Consider the following 22,913-nt stretch of genomic DNA (forward strand, 5'->3'; position numbering starts at 1 on the left):
TTGAAAAAAAATAAAAAAATAAAAAGATAAAATAAAAATAAATTACAAAAAAAAAATTAAGTGTTATAACATATACATGAATATATTAAAAAAAAAGGTTGGAGATTAATATATATTTTTAAGTATATACTTTATAAAGTATCAGGAAAATTTCCTATATTTATAAAATCTTGAAACCTTTCGTTATTTTTAAAATAAGATAACCTAACTTTCATAAGAACAGGTTTTTTCTTAAATAATTTATTAACAATTTTTAGATCTTGAGTAATTTTTGTTTTTTCAAAAGGTAATAATTCACTGGATGATGCTGGAAATATTTCTAATTTTATATAATTAGGGACTACAGCCTAAAAATAAAAAGGTATATATATATATATATATATATATATAAAATAAGTTAAAATATATTAACCTATAAAAATATATATAATATATAAAAATAAAAAATGAAAATAAATTTTTAGTACCTCAAAAACAAATGAACTTATTAATTCATTTGATTTATTTGAATATGTAGCTTTAATAATAGTTATTTCTGAATCTAAATTTTCCTTTTCAAAATTAAATATAATTTCAATATCATTTTTTTCATATATTTTCATTGGATTTATTTGAACTTTCTGTTCTATTTTATCATCTATTATATTTAACTATAAAAAAAACAATAAACATGCATATGCATTATATATAAAAGTGTCATATTCCTATATTATATATGATATATAATCATATTTTAAATCATATAAATATATTTATATAATAAAAAAATTAAAATTTACATTTAAAATATCATTTTGCTTATCTGCTTGTATATCTTCCAAAAATAAATTCAAAGAATCATATCCTACAAAAATAAATTAAAAAAATGAAAAATTGTATTGTCTACGTATAAATATATATAAAGTATATTTAGTAATAAAACATTTTACAATAATGAATATATTGTTAAAACAAACTTGAAAATCACAATGTAATAATATATAAACAAGAAATATAAAATTAATAGTTCGATACATAGATAAAAAAAAAAAAAAAGAATTACAAGAATTATATATGCTTAGATAAATAATAAAATGGACAAATTTTACCATTTCCATTTGCACAATTTTGTAAATTATTTTTTGGTTGATCAATCGAAATATTTCCAAAAAGATCTGCCAAAATATCTTCATTCTTTTTACTTGCAATTTCTAAATCATTTTCATTTTTCGTACTAGTATTTGAAAAATTGTCAACAATTGTTTCTCTATTTGTTACAGATTCATTTATGTTAGAATTATCATTTAAACTAAAATCATTGATAATATTAAAATCTTCTTTTTTCTTAGAATCTTCATTTATAATATGGTTAATATTTTTAATAAAAGTATTATTTATATCCAAGTTATCTTTATTGGTGAAATTATCATTATGTTTATTGTCTGAATTTTGTAAACCTAGCACATCATCAAGATCTAATAAATCTACGCATGCATTATTTGAATTATCATTAATTGTATAGTTTTCCGTGTTTGTTTTATTAGAAATATCAATAATTTTATCATTGCATATATTTTCTTCATCTACTTGTAATTCTTTTTTTTTATTTATTTTTTTATTACAAGGTATACGTAATAAAACATAGTCTCTGATATCATCCCACTGAGGATTCATAAATTCGTGGAATTCGCATGCTCTTTGTTGTATCTCTATAGATCTATTTTTTTTATATTTTTGAATTATTTTTTCTATTTTTTTTCTTTGAGAAGGAAATCTTACTGTTAATTTATTTAGACACATCAAAATATATTGCATAATAATGTTATTATCATCATTATTTATATTTTCATTTATATTACAGCATACATTCGAATTACCATTATTAGGAGTGTCTTCTAAAATATTTAGAGATTTATTATATATAATATTATGAATAGGATCTTTTACATTTATGCTATGTAGCTCTTTAATGCTATTCCCTTCATATGTTTTAACTATTTTTTCTAATAAATCAAAAACATCATCATAAGTAACAGTTATTATCTCTTGATCTGGTCCTACATTTTTTTCTTGAATTAATAAATCACCAAATTCTCCAATACACCAAATACCTACTTGTATCAGTGCATACTGATCTAAATTTTCTCTAATAGAAAAAAAAAGCTTAAAGACAACATATGAATGAAATTCTGGGTTTTGTAAAAGATAATAAATGAAATCATCTTTAATATGATCTTGTATAAAATTTCCAGCTAAACAAAATAATTTTATATATGTATCTAATAAATACTGAATATTTGGTGCATATTTATTGACAGAAACACAAATATTAGAAACAATATCACCTTTAATTTCCATATCAGCAACTAATAAATAATTTAACAACTCTTTTACCATAGTTTTTAAAGATTCTTTTGTAATAAGAGCAAATGCAACATCTAATGCTTTCTTTCTTATACTTATATCCTGGTCTTTTAAACACTCTATAATAGTATTTCTATATATATGCAATGTTTTAGGATCTTTTTTTAATAATTTCTGTAAAGTGCATAAACCAACATATCTAATATTATTATCATTGTTCTGTAAAAATTTTCCCAAAACATTTACAGCTAATACTAGTAAACCAGGATCTGTAGATATATATGTGATTGTTTTAACACATTCATATAAAATTGCATTTCCTACATTTTTCAAAGAATCTGTATTTGTAGCTACTTGAGCCAATATAGAATTTACCTCTTCCATATCATATGAGTTGTTTTGATTAACACTAATATCATTTTTTGAATATAAATTATTTTCTTTTGATAAATTTTTATTAGATGTATGCTTATTTGTTTCATTTTCACTAAATACATTGTTACAATGGTTTCCCGTTTCTTCTATTTTTAAGTTAAAATATTTTGTTGTAGACTCATTTTCATTAATATTATCATCTGAGTTTAAGTATTTTAATAATTTTAATATTTTAACTTGTAAAAAAGGATCATTAATACCGTATATATCATATTCTGCTCCATGAGAATATCCCGACATAACACAACTTTTCAAAATCTTTACAATTTTATTTGTATGAATTTTTAAAACGTTTTTGTATTGAGGTTTTTTTTCTATTAATGAAATCATTAAACTGATTCCTGCACTCAAAACACCATGATTCCTATCATCTAGCAAATTACTGATTTTATCTAAAAATAAATCTTCTATATCATTTGTTTTTTTTAATATACGAATGGCGCACATGGTTGCTTTCTTTTTTATGTAGGGGTTATTAATATTTATCATATCAAGGATTTCATGACTTAAGGAAGAACACATTTCACTATTTGCAATATTTCCTAAAGCACATAAGGCTATTCCATTAATATACTGATTACTATTTCTCAGATCATTCTTAATGGAATTTGTTACTAGCATTAAAATATCAGTATTTTCATCTAGAAGTATAGTTAATCCCAAATATCCAATTCTTTTATAAGAAAATTTATTTGATGCAATTAATTTTAAACATTCTATTTGCCCAAAATGAGTGGGATAACCTAGCATATTTATAAATAATAGTTTAGCAACATTTCTATGCCTATAAATATTATCTTCCTCTTTAAAAGCAGTTCTAATTAATGCACATTCTTTAGCAACAACTGATCTTTCTTCAGCAGCAGTTTTACAACTTCTTATATTTCGAATTAACTCTCTTAATTTTATTGACATTACTTTATACCTTTTTCTGCTTTAGTTTTTTATTTTTTTTTTTTTCCTTATGTTTTTTTATCTTCTATTTTTTTTTTTTTTTCTCTTATTTCCTTTTTTTTTTATTCTTATAATTTTCCTTCCTTTTTCTTTCTTTTATCTTTTTTTTTTCTTTTTTTTTTTTTTCTTTTTTTCAATAAACCTTTAAAGCCACTATTTTTTTATTTTTTTTTTCATAATTAATATGTATATCTAAAGAAAAAAAAAAAAAATAATATATTATTCTTATAATTCTTAAATAAAATTTTAGAAATTAGTACTACATATTTATCCATAAAAAATACATATATAAAAAAAAAAATAAATAAAAAATTAATAATATATTTATATATAACTATTTATTTATACGAAAAATAAAATGTTACTATAAAAAATATGTATCTTGTTGAATATCTGTTCATGCATTAAAAAAAAAAAATTTATATTTCCTTTACATAATATCTGTTTTTTTATGTCTTTACCAATAAAAAAAAAAAAAGAAAAAAAAAAGAAAAAAAAAAAAAGAAAAAAGGAATTATGAAATAAATACATGCTTAAATTGGTTATAGAACAATACAATTAAAAATTTATTATTTATATTTTTAAAAACGTAAATGTTATATTTTCAGCCAATGTGTGTTAGTACGCCTTTTAAATAAAATAAAGAAAATTTAATTTTTAATAAAATTACTATTAATAAAAATTACCTCATTTTATTTCTTTTTTTTTATATACATGCCTATTATAATTAGTATTAACAATAGATTTTATTTGTAATAATTTAAATTTGTTTGTTAAGAATAAAAATTAATAAAAACAGAGAGAAAAAAAAATGCAATATGCCATTTATATAATAGATTAATATATAATTAATCAGTAAAAAATATATAAATTATTCTTAAAATAAAAATTACATATCCTGATAATAAATTTAAATTTAAAACAAAAATTGATATTCTAAAATTATTTATTTCGTAGTATGCTTTTCTTTTTCAATGTGTATGTATTAGCGCAAACTATTAAAAGCTATTATTTATTCTATTTTTAATAAATGCATATATTACACAAGAAAAATAGTATAAAACCATGACCATTTAGTTAAATGTTTTATGAATAATTTTTATTAATAAAAATTATAAATTAATTTATATAAGAATATTTCACAAATTAAATATATCTTTTCATTTTTCAACAAAATAATAAATTATAAAAATACTGCATAAGCGAATTTATATAAGCATATTAAGGGATAAAAAGAAGAATGTTATTCCCGTGCATCTATTTTTTATATATATTTTATTATATATAATGAATATACTATTTCATTTTTTTTTTCTTTTTTTTAATTTATATTCATGTGAATAACAAGGGTTTAATTTTATCGTTATTTATATTCATCATTATTGTAAAAAATTCTAATGATTGATTTAAACTACTGAAATTAAGTATTTTAATACATTTTACTTTTATAAGGAAATAAAACTGAAGAAATGAGTAAAAACCACTTTTAAATTAAATTATAAATTCGGTAGGAAAAACTACCTATTATTTTTAGAAAATTTTTCCTTTTTTTATATTAAATTATTTTAAAAACCAAGTGTAAATACGATACATAATAGTATAATGAAAAAAATACTGCATTATTCCCTTACACTTTGCTTACATTTTTCTTTTTCAGAATTTTTCTAACATTCGATAAAAAAAAAAAAAATAAAATAAATTTTTTATTGCAAATCTAAATATATCATATATTTAATTAAAATTTTAAATTAATAAATTATTAATATATAAAACTTCATTATAATTACTTTTTTAATACATTCTTTAAATTTTATATAACATTAAATTTTATAGGATAACATATATCTAATTAAAATTGTGTACATTAAAAAAAAAAAAAAAAAAAAGATAATATAAAAATATTAAATTAAAATTTATAATCATTAATTACATGTAATAAAAATATGGAGGGCTAATTAACAAATATCAAATGTTAGTGGCACTTAATTTTTAATTTTTTTTTTTTTTTTTTTATCAATTTTCTGAATGAGTTAATTTTTATTAAATATATTATGCTTCAGTAATGAATATATTTATGTTATCTATTTTAATAAACCTTTTTTTTTAATGATTTTATAGATACAATATTACAGAAAATTTGCAATTTTATGTCTTTCTAAAAAAGTTATAAATAAATAATGTAGCATGAAAATGAGTTGAACTGAATATTATTAATTTTGCATAAAAAGAAAAAAAATGCAAATGATTTTTATATATTAAATTTTTATATTCATTTATAAAATAAATAATTTCATTATTTATTTAAAATTTGATAATTATAACTTTTTTTTTTTTTTTTTAATATTAATAAATAATAAAAAAAAAAATTTTTTTTTTTTTGCGTATGAAATCTATATAATAATTAAAATAATATTAAAAAGAAACTGTAGAATACGTTTATGAGGTTTATAATTTTTTAATATTTAATAAATTAAAGATTAATAAAATAAGAAAGAAAAAAGAATGAAAATTTTAAATGATTATTTTAATTTACAGTATTTTAAAAGTGTATTCTTAAATTTATTAAAAAAAGATAGCAAGACAAATATTTTTAATGTATCATCTAGTAATCCTAATAAAGATAATACAATAATTACATCTTTTTTTAAATCAGAAGATTTATCTGAAAATGACAGAAATGTAGTAGAATTATATAATGATAAGAAAATTAGCAAAAGCATGCTGATTAAATATATCGAAAGGAAAGACAAAACATGGTTTAGAGGAAAGATACATTTAATGTTAGTATTTTTATCTCCAATATGGATATTTCACATGCTAAATTTATCAAAAACAGCTACAACAAAAATGTGTACATCAATAGCAATATTATGCATTTTTTTTAATTTTTTTGCATCATTTCTGTTGCATAATTTTGAATGGAAACCTCAATTTTTTTTTTTAATTGAAAAATTGGATCATTTTGGCATTTTTTTAATGATAAGTGGATCTTCATTGCCAGTACAGGCATTGTTATTTAATAAAAGGAAACTTCTTTTTTTTATATCACTCCAATCTATGTCTATATTTTTTGGATTCATTTGCATTTTTTGTAGTTGCTTTTCTTCAGGAAATAGATTTATAAGGGCATTTACTTTTTTATCAGCAGGATTTTTACATTCATTATTTCTCAAGGATTATTTTATGTCATTATATACTAGTGAATTTATATTTTTAGTAGCACTAGCTGTTTTATATGTTATTGGAGCTGTCATATATTCAATAAAAAAGCCAAACATTATTCCTGGTATAATTATTATTTATATAATTTTTATATATTTCTTTGTTAAATATATAAATGTGTGTGTTTATTTGTAAAGTTTTATTTCTCTAAAAATAATTATTTTTATATTCATTCTTATTTTTTGTAACTCTTTTATTAAGATTATTTTAATTTTCTTTTCTTTTTTTTATTCACAGGTCTAATTGAGTTTCATGAAGTATTTCATGTTTGTTGCTTAGGAAGTGCCCTTTGTACTTTTGCTTTGAATTGTAGTGTTATAAAAAGAAACACGTAAAAATTCTCACTAATTCTTTTTCCTTGGATACTCATAAAAAAAAAATTTGTACTCTTATTTTTTCTATTAATGAGAATGATACATATATAAAATAATAACACTTAATGCTATATACTACTATATATAGTAAATTGAAAATATATACTTTTATTAATTAGATTATTATCGAAATACATCTTATAATATGAAGTAATTTTACATTAAATAATATATAATTAAATAATTCTACTAATAGTATTTAATAAAATAATTTTTTATTGTATAATTATTTAGTATATGCTGTTATAATTTTATACATCCATCTTGAATCATTAAAATATTAATTGTAATATATATTTTATATTAAATATTTTTTTATATTTTAAATTATAATTTAATACTACATAATTTTCACCTTTTATTTATGAAAAAAAATATTCTCATAATATGTATCCCTGTTATTTTATTATATTTTTTTTTTATTATAATCATTATAACTTTTTTTTTCAATGTATAATTAATAATTATACTGAACACAGTATAATATAATGAATTATTATGTACATTGATATATTTTTTTTTGTAATTTTTTCTTTTAATTTGAAATAATTAATTTTCTTATCATATAAAGAAAAATATAGAAAAAAGCAATTTTTCAAAAATAATAAACTCATCGTAAATTTGAAAAAACAAATATATTGTTTATTAAACCATAAAAAAAAAAGAATGCATACACATATATAAATAATATATATGTACAATGTGTAAATTAGCAATTAAAAAATTGCATATATTTATGTATCATTTCTTCATTTTTCTTAACATTTTCCCTTTTTTTTTTTTGTCTTTTTAAAAATGTTATATATCTAAAATGCTTTAATATAATACAATATATTAATTTATATTTAAAAGAAAATTTACTAAAATATAGTTGTGAAACGTATTTATTATACTTCATATTTCATAGAAGTTATAAAAAATTAAGAAAAAATATAATATAAATAAGCAACAAACATAAAAAAAAAAACGTAAAAAAAAAATTAGATACAAAAAAAAAAAAAAAAAAATAGCAATACAAAAAAAGCATAGTAATATTTATAAAAAAAGTATTGTTACTAATAAAAAAACAAAAAAAAAATAACAGAAATTAAAAAGGAAAACTAGTGACAGAAATAAGGGGAATATATCTATTATTATAGAAAAAAGAAATAGTTACGGAAGAACAAAAAATAATTATATGCATTATATATATGTACTTTTTTAAAGTATTTCATTATTTATACATTTATTTATTTATTTTTATCTATTTATTTATTTTTTTTTTATTTATCTACATACATTGTAACCTCTGAAATCCCCATCATACATAGGGCGAGCAATTATCTGAACTTTTTTAGGACTATGATACATCGGATTAACGTTTGGATTAACATATGTATTTCTTCTTAGGGAGGGAATTTGCATAAATTTATTTGTTGGAATGCAACCTACAGGTGGGAAAGATGATAAAACTTGGGTAGGAGCACATGATGCTTGCATGTTAGATTTATTTACATTTAATTGTTGAGGTACAGAGTTCTGAAATTTCACTACGTTTGTTGTATTGGATATAGCATTAGTTGGAATAAGCGTTCTAAATTGAGCTGAAGGATTATTTGATACTTGTTCTTGTACAACTGTAGTTGTTGAAATAGGACTTTGATGAATAACTTGTGGAGTTCCATTTGCAATTGTGGTATGTGCAACCTGTTGTGCATAATTGTTTTCATAGGTAACTGGTGTGTGGAAATTAGCAAAAGATTCAAAATTTTGTATTTGAGGCATTACTTGAACTCCTGTAGGTGTCATTGTTTGAACTGTTGGAGATGAAATTACTTGTGTTACTGGATTTCCTATAGCTTGTTGATTTAATAAATTTCCATTTTGTTCATGTTGAGAAATTACTTGTGGGTATGGAGTTTGTATGTTTTGAACAAAATTAGTTTCATATTCATTGAAAGCAGGATTTTGTTGAACATGGATGATATTATTATTTGGGGATACAGTAGAATTTTGTGTTTGATAAAAATTTGAACATTGAGTATCATTCATCATGTAAACATTTGGTAATGTTTGCAGAGTAATATCACCTAACTTATTATCTAATTGTATAAAGTTAGCTGGCATTGATGTACTGACAGTATTAGCATTCCCTTTTAAATAACCATTTTTATTATTAGCTACTGAATCTCCTCCTTTAATATTCATTGAACAAGGAAATTTTAAAGCTTCTTTTCTAACAGAACAATTTTCAGTAGCGCAATCTACCTGAATGGGTGTAGTATCCATATTAATAGGGTGCTGCAAAATTGGAGGATCATTTTTTATTATTATATTTGGCCTTGCATTATTTACATATATAGGTTGTGGAGATTGATTTTTAAAAATAACATTAGCTGGTGGTGGATTTATAACTAAAGGAGGCCTTTGTTCATTTGTCACAATCACAGTTGGTGGCTGTCTTACATATAACTGAGGAAAAAGTTGTTGATTTTTTAGAATAATTGGAGATATAGGATCAACAAAAATTGGATTTAACGAATTCAATGTATTTTCTCTTTTTTCTTGTGTATTTATAAATAATGTATGTTGCCCACTATCTACCACCTGATATATATTATCATTTGAGATATTCTCAGGTGTCATATATACAACATTTGTAGATGCATAAGAATTTTCAGAATTGTCCTCATTTTTATTGGTATTATTTTTGGTAGATGTTTTTTTGGAAGATGTACCATGCTTTTCAGCATTATTTTTTAAAATAGTTTCATTTGGTGAATTTGATAATTTTCTAGTATTTCTATTCTTGTCACATTTCTTATTTTTTCCTATGGATGTATTATTTTCATTTTTATCTTTTTTTGTGACAAATTCTATCCATCCCTCAAATTCTATTTCTTCTTCACTAGAGTCATTATTATGTGATGAATTTTTTATTATTGGTTTACAGTAAGTTGAATCGCCACTAGAAAATTTATATTTTTTACTTGAGCTTCTTCTTCTGCACTTACTTCTATTCATTTTTTTTTTTTTATTTTATAGTATGCTTTTATTAGTATATATATATTTATATACAAAAAATTATCTTATACATAATTTAAGTAATAAATAATTATTGAGCTATTTACTATTTCCTTGCAAACTACTTTGAAAATTAACTATTATGTACATAATTTAAGAAAAAAAAAAAACATAAATATAAAATAAAGGGTATTAAATATTTTAAAACACTTTTTGAATTTACATTTGTTCAATATTGAATTTTGTATCTAGGAAATTAAAAAAACTCTGTAAAAAAAAAAAATATATATGTAGATAAATTTTTTTCTTATTATTTCATAATAATTTGTTTTGGGAATATTTATATAATTAATATTTCATTAATAATTTTTAGAAATTTTTCATTAATACGAGCTTTCTACTTAATTTTTATTTTTAAAACAGTTTCTTCTTTAAATATATTTAAAAAAAAAATTTTCAGTTTAAACTAACCAATACTGTTGTACTATAGTAATCATACTATTTTTTTTCCATAGATTTATTCTACTTCTTAATTTACTATTTTAAATATATTAAACTTTATACTATACAATAGAAGTACAATTATATTAATAAAATAAAAAAAAATTTTCAAGTTTTTTTTTAAAAAATTATAAAACTTATTCTTAAAAAATAAATTTAAAAATCCTCATAGTTCATTTATATTTATTTTTTTTTTTAAAACAACGAAGAGTTGCTAACAAATTAAAATTGCTTATTTTTGAATTTAATAATTATTGAATATAAAAAAAAAATAACTAAAACAAAAAAATATATATAAATTAATAATTAAATAAATAGATACTATAGTTCTGCGTTGTGCAAAAATGCTTTTGCTAAGAAAAAAAATTAAATTAAACACATAGAAAACAATTTTATTAATATTTTTCTTACAATTTTATAAATTACTCTATAAAAAATGCTTTAAATAATTAAACAACATAAATATATAAAGTATAAAATTAGCCAATAAAAAATATAAATTATTATTATAAAAAAAGTAAAAAAAGGTAAAATTTACAATTTCTAATATTTTAGTATATAAAATTTCAAAAAATGCTTCTTTTGTATTGAAATATATAAAGCTTTTTATTTTTTTTTAATTTTGAAAAAAAATTGAGACACAACATGTATATAACAAAAAAATTATTTCACTATTAAATAAAAAAAAATATATCTTATTGAAAGTTAGTTTTTTTAAATGTTACTTTTGCTGCGCATTTAATAAATTGAAGTACATTTGTTGTATGTAAATATATATATATTTAGTTTCCAACTTGGTTTAACATTGCTATAACAATGTATAAAATAATTTAAAGAGTTATAACTTATAAATTTTATAAAAAAATTTACATGCCAATATATTTATAAGCACATAAATATAATGGAACTAAAAGGTAGTAACAAAAGGCCCAGTTTTAAGAAAAAGAATTTTTATAACAGCATTAATATAAGGGTTTTAATAAAATATGTAGAACAGTGTAAATACAGAGAGTTAAATAAAACATTTTATGATTGTTTATAATTTATATATAATTTATTTTTATTTATGTGTGCAATTCTTTTTTTTATGTATACGAAGTAGTAATAGCATGAGATGTTTTAGAAATATACGTTTTCTATTAAAAAAAAAATTTTTAATAGCCAATATTTATCATATTTTTTTTTATTTTTATTTTTTATAACTACGGATAAAAATTAAATAAGTTTTATCAAAATAATAAATTTCAATTCTGCATATTTAGAAATTATATTTTCTCCAATTTTCAATGTTCAATTATTAATAGGTTTCTTTTTTTTTTCTTTTTTTTTTTTAGAATTATGCACACAGGTGTGTAAATTTTTTATTAGAAGATTTATGTGCATTAATTGAAAATAGTTCTTTAATTTTACAATGAAATAAAAAAGAAAATTTGTTTGTCTTCTTTTTTTTACATTTAATCGCAGTATCATAATTTTATTCATAAAAACATAAACAAAAGTAATATGGATATAAAAATCATTGAAAATAAAAATATTAGAAAATTTTTCCTTATATTTAGTTATATTTTAAAAAATATAGGATTGTATTTAATTCGCACACTATGATATAGACTTTTTTATTTTTTTTTTTAGAATATTTTAATTTAAAAATAATGTTTAGGAAAAAATTTAAAAAAAAGAAAAAAATTAAAACACTTAAATTTAAAAAAACATTTCAATACTAACTATAAATAATTAAAAAAAAATATATATAATGATATTAATACATATATATATTATAAAAATATAATTATATTTTTATATAAAAAAAAATTACTTCTATATGCCTTAATATATTTAAACTAAATAAACTAAATGCAAAAATATTACATTATATTGAACCAAAAAAGAAAATATAAAAAATTAAAGTGAAGAATGTAAGATTAGGAAAAAAAAAATTAAACTTAAAATATTTGACAAAATTTCTTAAAAATAAAACTATTTTTAAGTTACTGTATTCCCTTTTTTACAAATATAAATATAATGCAAACTATCATCTACAGGAGGAGCTATAATAAAAAAATAATGAAAATGTAAAATAAAAATAAAAAAAAAAAATAAAAAAAATATGAGATATTTTAAGGTAAAATTTTAATTATCATAAAATTAACCCACTATTCCTAACATGGGGCGTTTGACTGTTTTAACAGTAATATCCCACTTATAATGAGGTTTCTAAAAAAAAAAAGAAATATTAAAATATTTTGGAATTTATGAGATGCTAAAGGTGTTACAAATTTTTTTTTTTAAATTCATTATAATGTAAAATAATTATATAATTTTTTTTATATTAATAATATTTATTATATTTTTACTTGTAAATATCCTAGTCTATAAGTTGGTTGCGCATGAGATATAATAATAAAAATACCTTCAGGCCTAAAAAGGTTTTATTTTTTATTATTTCAATTATATAATAATTATTCTTTAATAAATTTAAAAATATGGAAAACAGTTTTAATTACTTTAAAGTCCTTGATATTTCTGATAACATTTCTTCAACGTTTTTTAAGGAATCTTCTGAGCACTAAAAAAAAAAATGTAAGAAAATTTATATCTATATTTAACTTAATTTTGATTATTTGAGTAACTCTTTTTTCATATTATTTGAATGATAAATTAATATACAGAAAAAAAAGAAAAAAATATATTTTAATATCTTGAAAAAACGAAGTATAGAAGCATTTATTAAAATTACAAAAAGACAAAATAATATATCTAAAAATATTTAAACTAATTATTAAATTATAATTATCCTTTTATTATTGTTAAAATATATAAATGTTGTTACCACTATTGAATCTAGACATGCTTTGTCAATTATTAAATCAAACTCTTCATTTTTAAATTCTTTCATATCACACACATTCATTAAGATATCTAATAGAAAATTATGTATTCACATGTATATATATATATATTTTTGATGTAAAAAAAAAATTAAAAAAAATTAAATTGATAAATAAATAAGAAAATTAAAATATTTAATTAAATATTAAAAAGGCATAGTTACATTTTAAATTTGGTTTATCATTGTATATTTCTTTCATTTTTTTTATGCATACAGATGATGCATCTATATTAGTTATATCAGTATAACCACTGTCAGACATTTCTTCGCTAAATTCTAAATAAAAAAAAAAAATAAAAAAATAATAATAATAATAAATATTAAAAACACAAGAATTATATAATTTCTTATATATATACATAAGTGTAATAATATATTTCTTACTTGATGTTCCACATCCAACATTTAAAATTTTTGCATCGTTTTTTATTTCAAGTTCAGCAAAAATATGCTTTACACCATGCCATCTTTGATGCCAATCAAATTGTTCTTCTTCACTTTAAAATAAATAAATATAACAATAAATAAAGTATAAATTCTTTAAATTATAATAGAATTGAAAAAAATAATAAATAATTTAATATTACTTAGTATATCGCTCATTCCAATAAGATATTTTACCATACTTCATAAAAAAAAAAATAAATAATAATTATTATATATATTTTAAAACTATTACAACATAACTTTATATATTTTTTAAAGTTGGCTTCAAATTAAAATAAAGCATAATATGTATCCTTTTATATTTTTATTTCACTTTTTATTACCACTGCCATACTGAAAATAAGTTGTATTATTCTTACACACACAGCAATAATCAAATATTGGATTTGTGTTATATTAAATGTTTATTATTTGTATTAAAAACTAAAAAGGTTCTTTTTGTAAGGTTATGAAAAGTTTTATATTAAGAAACATGCAAATTTTTTAATTAATTTTTTTTTTTTTATAATATTTCTTACATTTAATGTAAAATATACCTGTTTTTGTTTTGTAATAATCGTTTTGAGTTCTTTTAATTTTTAATATTCATACGATCTTATGTAAAATACGTATGTTACAATACTTCGGAACTAATAAAAAAAAATGTATGCTTTATATTTTTAATCCAGAATTTTTTATAATAGAGTTTTCATAATTAAAAAAAATAAAATAATTAAATTTAAATTTTCTTCTGTTCAAGTATAATTAATGTTATATATACATATAATAGTAAACTTAATAGTATAAGACATATATGTATTTATTTTTTACTCTTTTTTTCAATAGTATGTGTGTGATACATTTAAAAATTTTTTTTTATTATAGTTTTGTTATCTAATTCTTTCTTTTTTTTCCCTTTTTTTCCCTTTTTTTCTTTTTTTTTTTTCTTAATAGTAGAAAAAAAATGTTTAAGAAATACTTCAAAAAGTAAAAGAGAAAAACGTTAAAATATTAAAAGTTAAAAAATAAACCATAATTCAATAAAAGAAAAAATAATATAAAATGATACGATGTAACGTGAGAATTAACATTTAAAGGTCTTTCTTTTTTCTTTAAAAATGTCAATTTATTGAAAAGCTAATGAAGCGAATTAAATAATATATTCATTAGAATATAGTCAATACATTTATTAGCATAAAGAGCTATAAATATTTAAGATCTTTAAAAATATTTTGAAATATATATATTTTTGTTTGCTCGTAAAAATAAAAAAAATATAATGCCTAAGGATTAATATAACACATTTTTTAGATTAAAATAAAAAAAAAAAATTTTATATTTTGCCATTTAAATGGTTTGTATTACATGATCAAGAGTATTGTTTATACAAATATATATATATTTTTTTACAAAATTATATAGTTAATTTTTATTTTATATTAAATTATATTATTATTTTTTTTAGTATAAAAAAAAGTATGCCAACAATTAAAAAAGAAATTAAATTTGCTGGTTATATTTCTAAATTGATAAATTAAAAATACAAAAAATATTTTTTTTTCATGGATATTTAAATAAAATTAGGCTGATTTTCAGTGATTTTTTTTCTTTTTTTTTTTTTACAGACTTGTTTTAGATGTATAAGAAAAAGCATATGATCATATTTTTACGTATGACACTATTAAAAATATATATTACTTAAATCAAATAATGCCATTTTATTATTTTTTATATATTACAAAAAAGTTTCTTTTGTAAACTTACGCAAAATTTATTTAAAAAAAGTATAACTTTTTCTTTCCATAAATATACAAGTAATATCTATAAAAAAAAAAAAAAAAAAAAGGTAAAAAAATGTAATGTTTTTTTTTTTTTTTTTTTTACCTTAGTTTACATTAAATTAGTATGCATTTATTTTTCTTTTATATCAATATTTCATTATCACAGAATAAGTCAAGTATGTTATTTTGTTTTTTATTTATCTTTTTTAAATACTCTTTTATCTATTCAGAAGAAAAATATTCATTTATTTATCATTGTATTCATTAATATTTCAAAAAATCAAAGCATATATATAACTTTTTCTTTTTTTAAATTTTAACTATATTTTTATTTTCTCTGATGCTCTTTTTTTTTTTTTAATATATATATGTAAAGTATATTTTTTAAATAAATTTAAAGAGTGTAATAAATTTATTTTGTTTTTTATTTTATAAATACTTTTATGTAACCATTAACATTCTTAAATTTATAATACATACAAACTATTCATAAATACATGAAAAATTCCATTAAGTGGAATTATATCATCTTAATATTAAAAAAAAGAAAAGTATATTTTTAATATATTATTTAGCGAAGTATTACTTCTCTCAAGATCATTTTCATTTTTTTGTTTTTTTCATTCGATTCTGTTAAACCTTCATGCATTTTGAGCAAAATTAATAATATAATATTTTTCAATGACAGAGTAAAAAAATGTATTTAGTTAAAATAAGACAATATATTTTTTATTACTTTCTTTATTTTTAAGAATAATAATAAAAAAATACTTTATGTAAATATATAATATTTTTAATTTTTTACATTATTTTTTTTAGTTTTTTCTGAAAATTCTAAAAAATTGTCGAAAAAAAAAAAAAATAGTTTTTTTTCTATAAAAAACATATTTTTATCTTTATATAAATAACTTAATATTTGCGGATAACTTTTTTTTTATTTTTGTGTGTATTTTTTAAACTGTGTAGTGACGATGGATTTAATTTTTTTAATATTCTGATGAGAATAATTTATTTTATAATATTATAAATTATAATTTTGCAATTTTTAGTAATTTTTTCTTTTCTTCATTTTACAATTCCACATATATTTATATATACTTAAATATATGTTATAATTTTTTTTATTCTTCTTTAATGAATAATACTTAATTTTTATTTTTATGTTTCATTTATTATATGTAAATTATTATTGTTAACATACATATAGAAGTGTAAAATATTCTATTAAGAAGAAAAAAAAATAAAATAAAAATACCAATAAAATATGAATGAATAGGTTTTTTTATAAATTAATTTATCATTAAGAATATATTAATAAAATTCAAATGAAAGTTAGCACAATTCATTTAATTATTTGTCTTTGAAAGCATAATGCTTTTTTTTTATTTTATTTTGTATTTTTTTTTTTTTTTTGTGTATACATTTCAAAAAAATTTTGATACAGATAATTTTACTAATCTCTCATTATCTATAAATTATAATTATGTAATTATTTTTTAATTTTTGTATTTAATGAATATATTTTTAATGGGTAGTTAATAATTATAAAAATTTTCACTTTCATTAATTTTTAATAGGCATATTTATATATATATATATATATATATATTTATATTTATATTTTTTTACTTTTATTTTTTCTTTATAAAAAATAAATTTAAATGATTCAAATATTACCGTTTTTATATTTGGGAGGAAGCAATGATGTAGATAATGTTGAAATCCTTAAAGAAAAAAATATAAAAGCATTAGTTATTTGCTGTACTTATTTTGAGTTTCCTAAGGATAAAGTTCCTGATGGATATGAAAATTTACGAATTGATTTAGAAGATATAGGATTAGAACAAATTTCATCATATTTCGAATTATCAAATAATTTTATTCATTCATTTATTTCTCAAGAGCAATCTGTTCTTATTTATTGTTGGTATATATTTAAAAAAAAAAAAATTTAAATCAAAATATAAACACGAATAAGACCCCATGTTTTACTTGTGTGCTAGTTTATGTAATATTTTTTATTTGCATAAAAATTTTTTTGTATGCATATTATATATATATAGATATTTTTTTCTTCATAGCCATGGAATAAGTAGATCATCTACAATAGCAATAGCTTACTTAATGGAAAAACAGGTTTTTCTTCCCTTTAAGTTTTTAAATTTAATTTAAATTTATCATTTTTATGAATTTATAAATTTTTTTTAATTTTACATATATGTATTTTCTATTAACAGAATTTTTGCCTTAATGAAGCATTCAATTTTATAATGAAAAAAAAAAAAATTTGTCCTAATATTGGCTTTATAGAACAGTTATGTGAATATGAAAAAAATGTGAAAGATAAAATCACTTTTTCGTCAAAAAAGTATATAAATTGGTTTACTTCAGAAAAGTGTGATAGTAATGCATCCGTAGACTTTAGTATTTAACTTAAAAACTTATTAAATATTCAGAAAATAAAATAATTTATAAAATTTATTATTATTTTTATTTTTTTTAAGAATTTGTTAATTTTCCTTTTTTTTTTTTTTTACTAAAACAAAATTTAAAACAAGCATTTTAAAAAATTATATATGTGCATATATCTTTTCTTTTTTAATTTTCAAATAGACTTTTTATTTATTAAAAATGATATATTTTAATATATATATATATATATATATATATATATATATATATATTTTTTTTTTTCTTTACATATATGTTATGTATATTTGTTTTAATGAAAAATAATTATTTTAATAAAAACTTTTTTTGAATTACTAAAATGTCTTTTTATAATTTTTAAGTAACAAATTTTCTTTTAAAATATATATTTTGTTTTGCTATATTTTTCTTTAAGTATAAAATATTTTTATTTACATATATGTGCATTTAAAATGAAGAAATAGCATCCCATTATTTTTCATTAATGCTTATTACTAGGCATTCAAATATTACTTCGATGTATAAAAATTTTATATTAAATTAGATATTTTGTATTTAATAGATTTTCTTATGTTACAAGTATCATAGTAATTAAATATTCATATTTTTAATATGTGTAGAACACATTGTATAATTAAAAGAACAATTAAATCTTGTCGTCAAAACTTTACTAGAATTTTTTAGCCTTTTATTTTTCTATGTATTATAATCTATATTTTATACCTAACAATTATAATAAGTTGAAATATTTAAGTATACTTGCCTTTTACCATAACTTTTGTTAATTTAAAAAAAGAAAACCCTTTTTTTTTTTTAATTTAAGGAATAAAAATATTTTTATGAAAAAAAAGAATTATTTCATATTTATATGAAGAAAAATAAAGCAAGAAAAACAGTCTAAAGGACCCCACAATTATATATAAAATTTTATTAATTAATTTATCAGATATTTTCTAAAACATTTTAAAAAATAAAAAGAAAATTAGAAAAGAAAAAAATAAAAAAAGTTTTATGTAACGAAAAAAAAAAAAAAGTTTCAAATGAAAAAAAAAAAACTTTAAAAAATGATAAAATATCTAAGATCAAATCAGAAAATAAAAAATTTAATATAAGAAATGAAAAAAGAACAAAGATCAAATAAAATATCAACTGGAAAAATAATATTGGAACATATTACTTTTGAGAAAAGTATGATTTATGATTTATTGATTTTTTTTAATATATAATAATATATACAAACATATATACAATAAGAAAAAAGTAAAAAAAAAAAAAAAAAAAAATTAAAACAAAAAAAATTAAAATATTAAGGAAAAAGCAAATATAATAAAATATATTTCGTTACGATTAAATGATGTCATACAAATAGAAAAGTTTACAAATTTCACACAATAATGCAAGGTTACATAGGAGGTAAAATTAAGAAAAAAAAAAAAAAATCAATGTATATTAGCATAGAATAAGAAATTAAAAAACTATAAAAAAAGGAAAAGGGCTTAAAGTTTTGGGGAAAAAATTTTAAGTTTGAAAGTGTGAAGTATTGCTTGTATTCATTTTCTTTCTTTTTTTGTTTTAAGCTTTAATATATATATTTATCTTCATCTTTTTTCATTGTGTATATTCATTAATTTTTATTATTATTCTTTTCTTCTGTAATATGTATTATCGGTACATTTATTTTTCTATTATGATAATTATAAAATTATATTTACAATTTTCCATATTATACATTTTTTTATTTTTATTTTATATATATATTGTTTAATGGCAGAGAAATTAGATAATTTTAAGCTGTATAAAAGAAGATGGTTGATGTTATTTTATTTTTCCTATTGTTGTATGGTTGATAATTTAATATGTTTTACATTCGCTCCAATAAATAATATTTGTTATGAGTTATATGGAATTTCAAATAATATATTTCCACAAGTATATTTTATTATTTATTCAATATTTTCAATACCTTTATCTTTTTTATTAAGTGAATTTTCATTAAGAACAAACGTAGTATTTAGTTCATTATTACAGTTTATTGGTTGCTTTCTAAGATATTTATTTTGGAACAATTTAAAACTTGTTATGTTTGGTCAATTTCTATCATCAATTGGCCAAATAATTTTTGTTAACGCTCCACCAGAAGTTTCTTTAATTTGGTTTCCAGTTGATGAGCGAATTATTTCAACAAGCGTTTCTATTATTTCCAATGTATTAGGAACAGCCATAATATATTTATATGCACCTTTTATAGTGATAAATAAAGATGATGTAAAAGAATTATTATTTTCCATTTGCCTTATAAGCTTTATTGGTTCAACTTTGGTAATTTTTTTTTTTGAAAGTTGTCCACCTATTCCCCCATCAAAAACAGCTGAAGCATTAAATTTAAACTTTAATAAAAAGAAAAATAATGAAAATGATAATTATTATTTAAGTTTTGATAATTCAGAAGTAACTAGAAGCAAATTAAGCTTAAAAAATTTCGGAAGAGAATTAAATCGTTTTTTATGTGATTTAAAGATTGAAGTAGTTAATATATTATCAAAAAAAGATATTGTAAAGATATTAATAATATTCTGCTATTCAGAATGTCTGATTAGTAGTTTTTCGGCTGATATGTCTATTGTTTTAAAAGGAATATCCGTAAATAAAGGGTATTTTGCTGTGTCTGGATCTTTATTTATTTTTAATACTGTATTGGGTAGTGCATTATTATGTTTTAATGCTAATAGCAAATACTTTAAGAAATTAATTATCTTATGTATTTCCATGATTATGACTGTATGTGTACTTTTAAATTTCACTAATAATAATATATTAATAATTATTATTATTAGTCTAATTGGCTTCTGGTCAGGTCCTATTCAACCAATATCCGTTGAAATGGCATCCATAGCAGTCTACCCAATAAGTTCTAATTTGTGTACTTCCATACTGCAAGTAGTTTCATTTACTGTCAGTGCTATTTTTATATCGCTTTTTTCATATATATCAAAATATTATAACATCACTATTTTGGTTTTTTTTTTATCCATTTTTATGTTGGCAATTAGTCTAAATATACAAACTATCAGAAAAAAACCTATAAATGCTTTAACTTTTTCTATTAGAAGTGGACTTATAAAAAGAAATACTTTTCATACACATAAGTTTGGAGATTTTTTTAATAATAATGATAATACTCAAGAATTATTAGAAAACTATAATGATTTATCAATGCTTCCATCAGATTCAAAAATTCTTGATGATTATTCTAATCCACCATCTGTATTAAGAATGTATTCTCATTTTTCATCTACTCCTCGGAATTCATCAACTAGTACATCCAAATATAGTAATAAATCAGAAGAAAGTATTTTCAAAATAAAAGAAATGAAAAATAATTGTATAGAAGACTTTTATAAAATTCATCTGAGTAAAAAATTAAATCTTCAAAATTTAAGAAAGGAACTTTTATTTTACGATCACAAAATGGAAACATTAAACAAAACAACTAAATCATATTCAAATATTAATTACGATGATTACAATACGATTTGTAAATATGATATTAAAAAAATGAATGCTATGAATTACTATTCTATTTAAATGAGAATGTATATATAGTTTATATACATATTTTTTTTTTCAATTTTGTAAATAAACATAAATTTTATAAATTTAATTTTATTTTTCTTTTTTTTCTTTTTTTTTATGTACCATTTCATTTGTTATATATATAGATATATGCATAAGTATTATGCATATATAAATTATTTGTTTATATCAGGCTTTTAAAAATAAAATTTCTAATTCCATAAATAATTTATAGAAAACACCTAATTGTAATTAATCACGAAACTTTATTTTACAATTTATTGTTTTTGCTATTCCTTTATTTCAACTTTTTACAATAATTTGTTAAAACTTTTTTTCTAAATAAAATAACAAAGAAAAAAAAAATGACTATTAATATACGTATTTGTTATTTTTTATTATATTTCTGTTTAAAAGAACTCTATATACATTATAAGCATTCATTATGAAGCATAAGAAATTATAATAAAATATATATTTATAAAAAAAAAATTTACTAAAGTAATAATAAAACATGTATAATTTGGGTAAAAAAGAAAAAAAAATTTATAAATTTAAATTATATACACACTTGCACTTACACTATACATATAATGTATTGAAGTATTTCAAATTTTAGAAAATTTAATAAAGAAAAATAAAAAAATTGTTAATGGCATTTTAATTTATTCTATTAGGTTATGTTTAAAAAAAAATTTCTTATACTGAAACTTTTCTTTTTCTTTCAAAATAAAATAATTATTTACTATCCGTATATTTTTTTGAATTTTTTTCTCGTTGAATTTTAATATAGAAATGGTATACACTTTTCTTTATTTTTAAAAATGTAATTATGTTATATATCTAAAAAAATATTATATTATTTTACTTGCATATATTAATGGAATAATGGGCATTTTTACCTTGAAAGATAAAAGACTAAGTGCACATTTTATATTACTTTTTACACAATAAAAAGAAACAAAATATATCTTAAAGTAT

At 18.6% G+C, this 22,913-nt stretch overlaps 6 protein-coding genes across 6 annotated transcripts; 3 read left to right on the forward strand and 3 right to left on the reverse strand.

The window, feature by feature from the left end:
- Positions 1-131: 131 nt before the first annotated feature.
- PRELSG_1225400 (AP-1 complex subunit gamma, putative) lies at positions 132-3,693 on the reverse strand (the record flags this gene model as incomplete). The annotated part of the gene is made up of 4 exons (XM_028678041.1): positions 132-347; positions 468-650; positions 780-844; positions 1,089-3,693. 4 exons carry the CDS (start codon positions 3,691-3,693, stop codon positions 132-134), a joined length of 3,069 nt encoding a protein of 1,022 aa, XP_028534370.1.
- Positions 3,694-6,234: 2,541 nt separating this feature from the next.
- HlyIII (hemolysin III, putative) lies at positions 6,235-7,289 on the forward strand (the record flags this gene model as incomplete). Its single annotated transcript, XM_028678042.1, has 2 exons — positions 6,235-7,018; positions 7,192-7,289. The coding sequence occupies 2 exons, from the start codon at positions 6,235-6,237 to the stop codon at positions 7,287-7,289; spliced, it is 882 nt and encodes a 293-aa protein (XP_028534371.1).
- A 1,305-nt stretch (positions 7,290-8,594) lies between these two features.
- PRELSG_1225600 (conserved Plasmodium protein, unknown function) lies at positions 8,595-10,331 on the reverse strand (the record flags this gene model as incomplete). The annotated part of the gene is made up of 1 exon (XM_028678043.1): positions 8,595-10,331. One exon carries the CDS (start codon positions 10,329-10,331, stop codon positions 8,595-8,597), a length of 1,737 nt encoding a protein of 578 aa, XP_028534372.1.
- Positions 10,332-12,815: 2,484 nt separating this feature from the next.
- On the reverse strand, positions 12,816-14,501 carry PRELSG_1225700 (methyltransferase, putative; the record flags this gene model as incomplete). The annotated part of the gene is made up of 9 exons (XM_028678044.1): positions 12,816-12,880; positions 12,983-13,046; positions 13,187-13,250; positions 13,337-13,398; positions 13,663-13,751; positions 13,885-13,998; positions 14,107-14,219; positions 14,310-14,347; positions 14,493-14,501. The coding sequence occupies 9 exons, from the start codon at positions 14,499-14,501 to the stop codon at positions 12,816-12,818; spliced, it is 618 nt and encodes a 205-aa protein (XP_028534373.1).
- A 3,089-nt stretch (positions 14,502-17,590) lies between these two features.
- PTP1 (protein tyrosine phosphatase, putative) lies at positions 17,591-18,361 on the forward strand (the record flags this gene model as incomplete). Its single annotated transcript, XM_028678046.1, has 3 exons — positions 17,591-17,856; positions 18,011-18,065; positions 18,167-18,361. The coding sequence occupies 3 exons, from the start codon at positions 17,591-17,593 to the stop codon at positions 18,359-18,361; spliced, it is 516 nt and encodes a 171-aa protein (XP_028534374.1).
- A 1,392-nt stretch (positions 18,362-19,753) lies between these two features.
- Positions 19,754-21,944, forward strand: PRELSG_1225900 (MFS-type transporter, putative; the record flags this gene model as incomplete). Its single annotated transcript, XM_028678047.1, has 2 exons — positions 19,754-19,772; positions 20,140-21,944. 2 exons carry the CDS (start codon positions 19,754-19,756, stop codon positions 21,942-21,944), a joined length of 1,824 nt encoding a protein of 607 aa, XP_028534375.1.
- Between the last annotated feature and the right edge of the window lie 969 nt (positions 21,945-22,913).

This window comes from Plasmodium relictum (assembly GCF_900005765.1).
Source record: "Plasmodium relictum strain SGS1 genome assembly, chromosome: 12".
Lineage (NCBI taxonomy): Eukaryota > Apicomplexa > Aconoidasida > Haemosporida > Plasmodiidae > Plasmodium > Plasmodium relictum.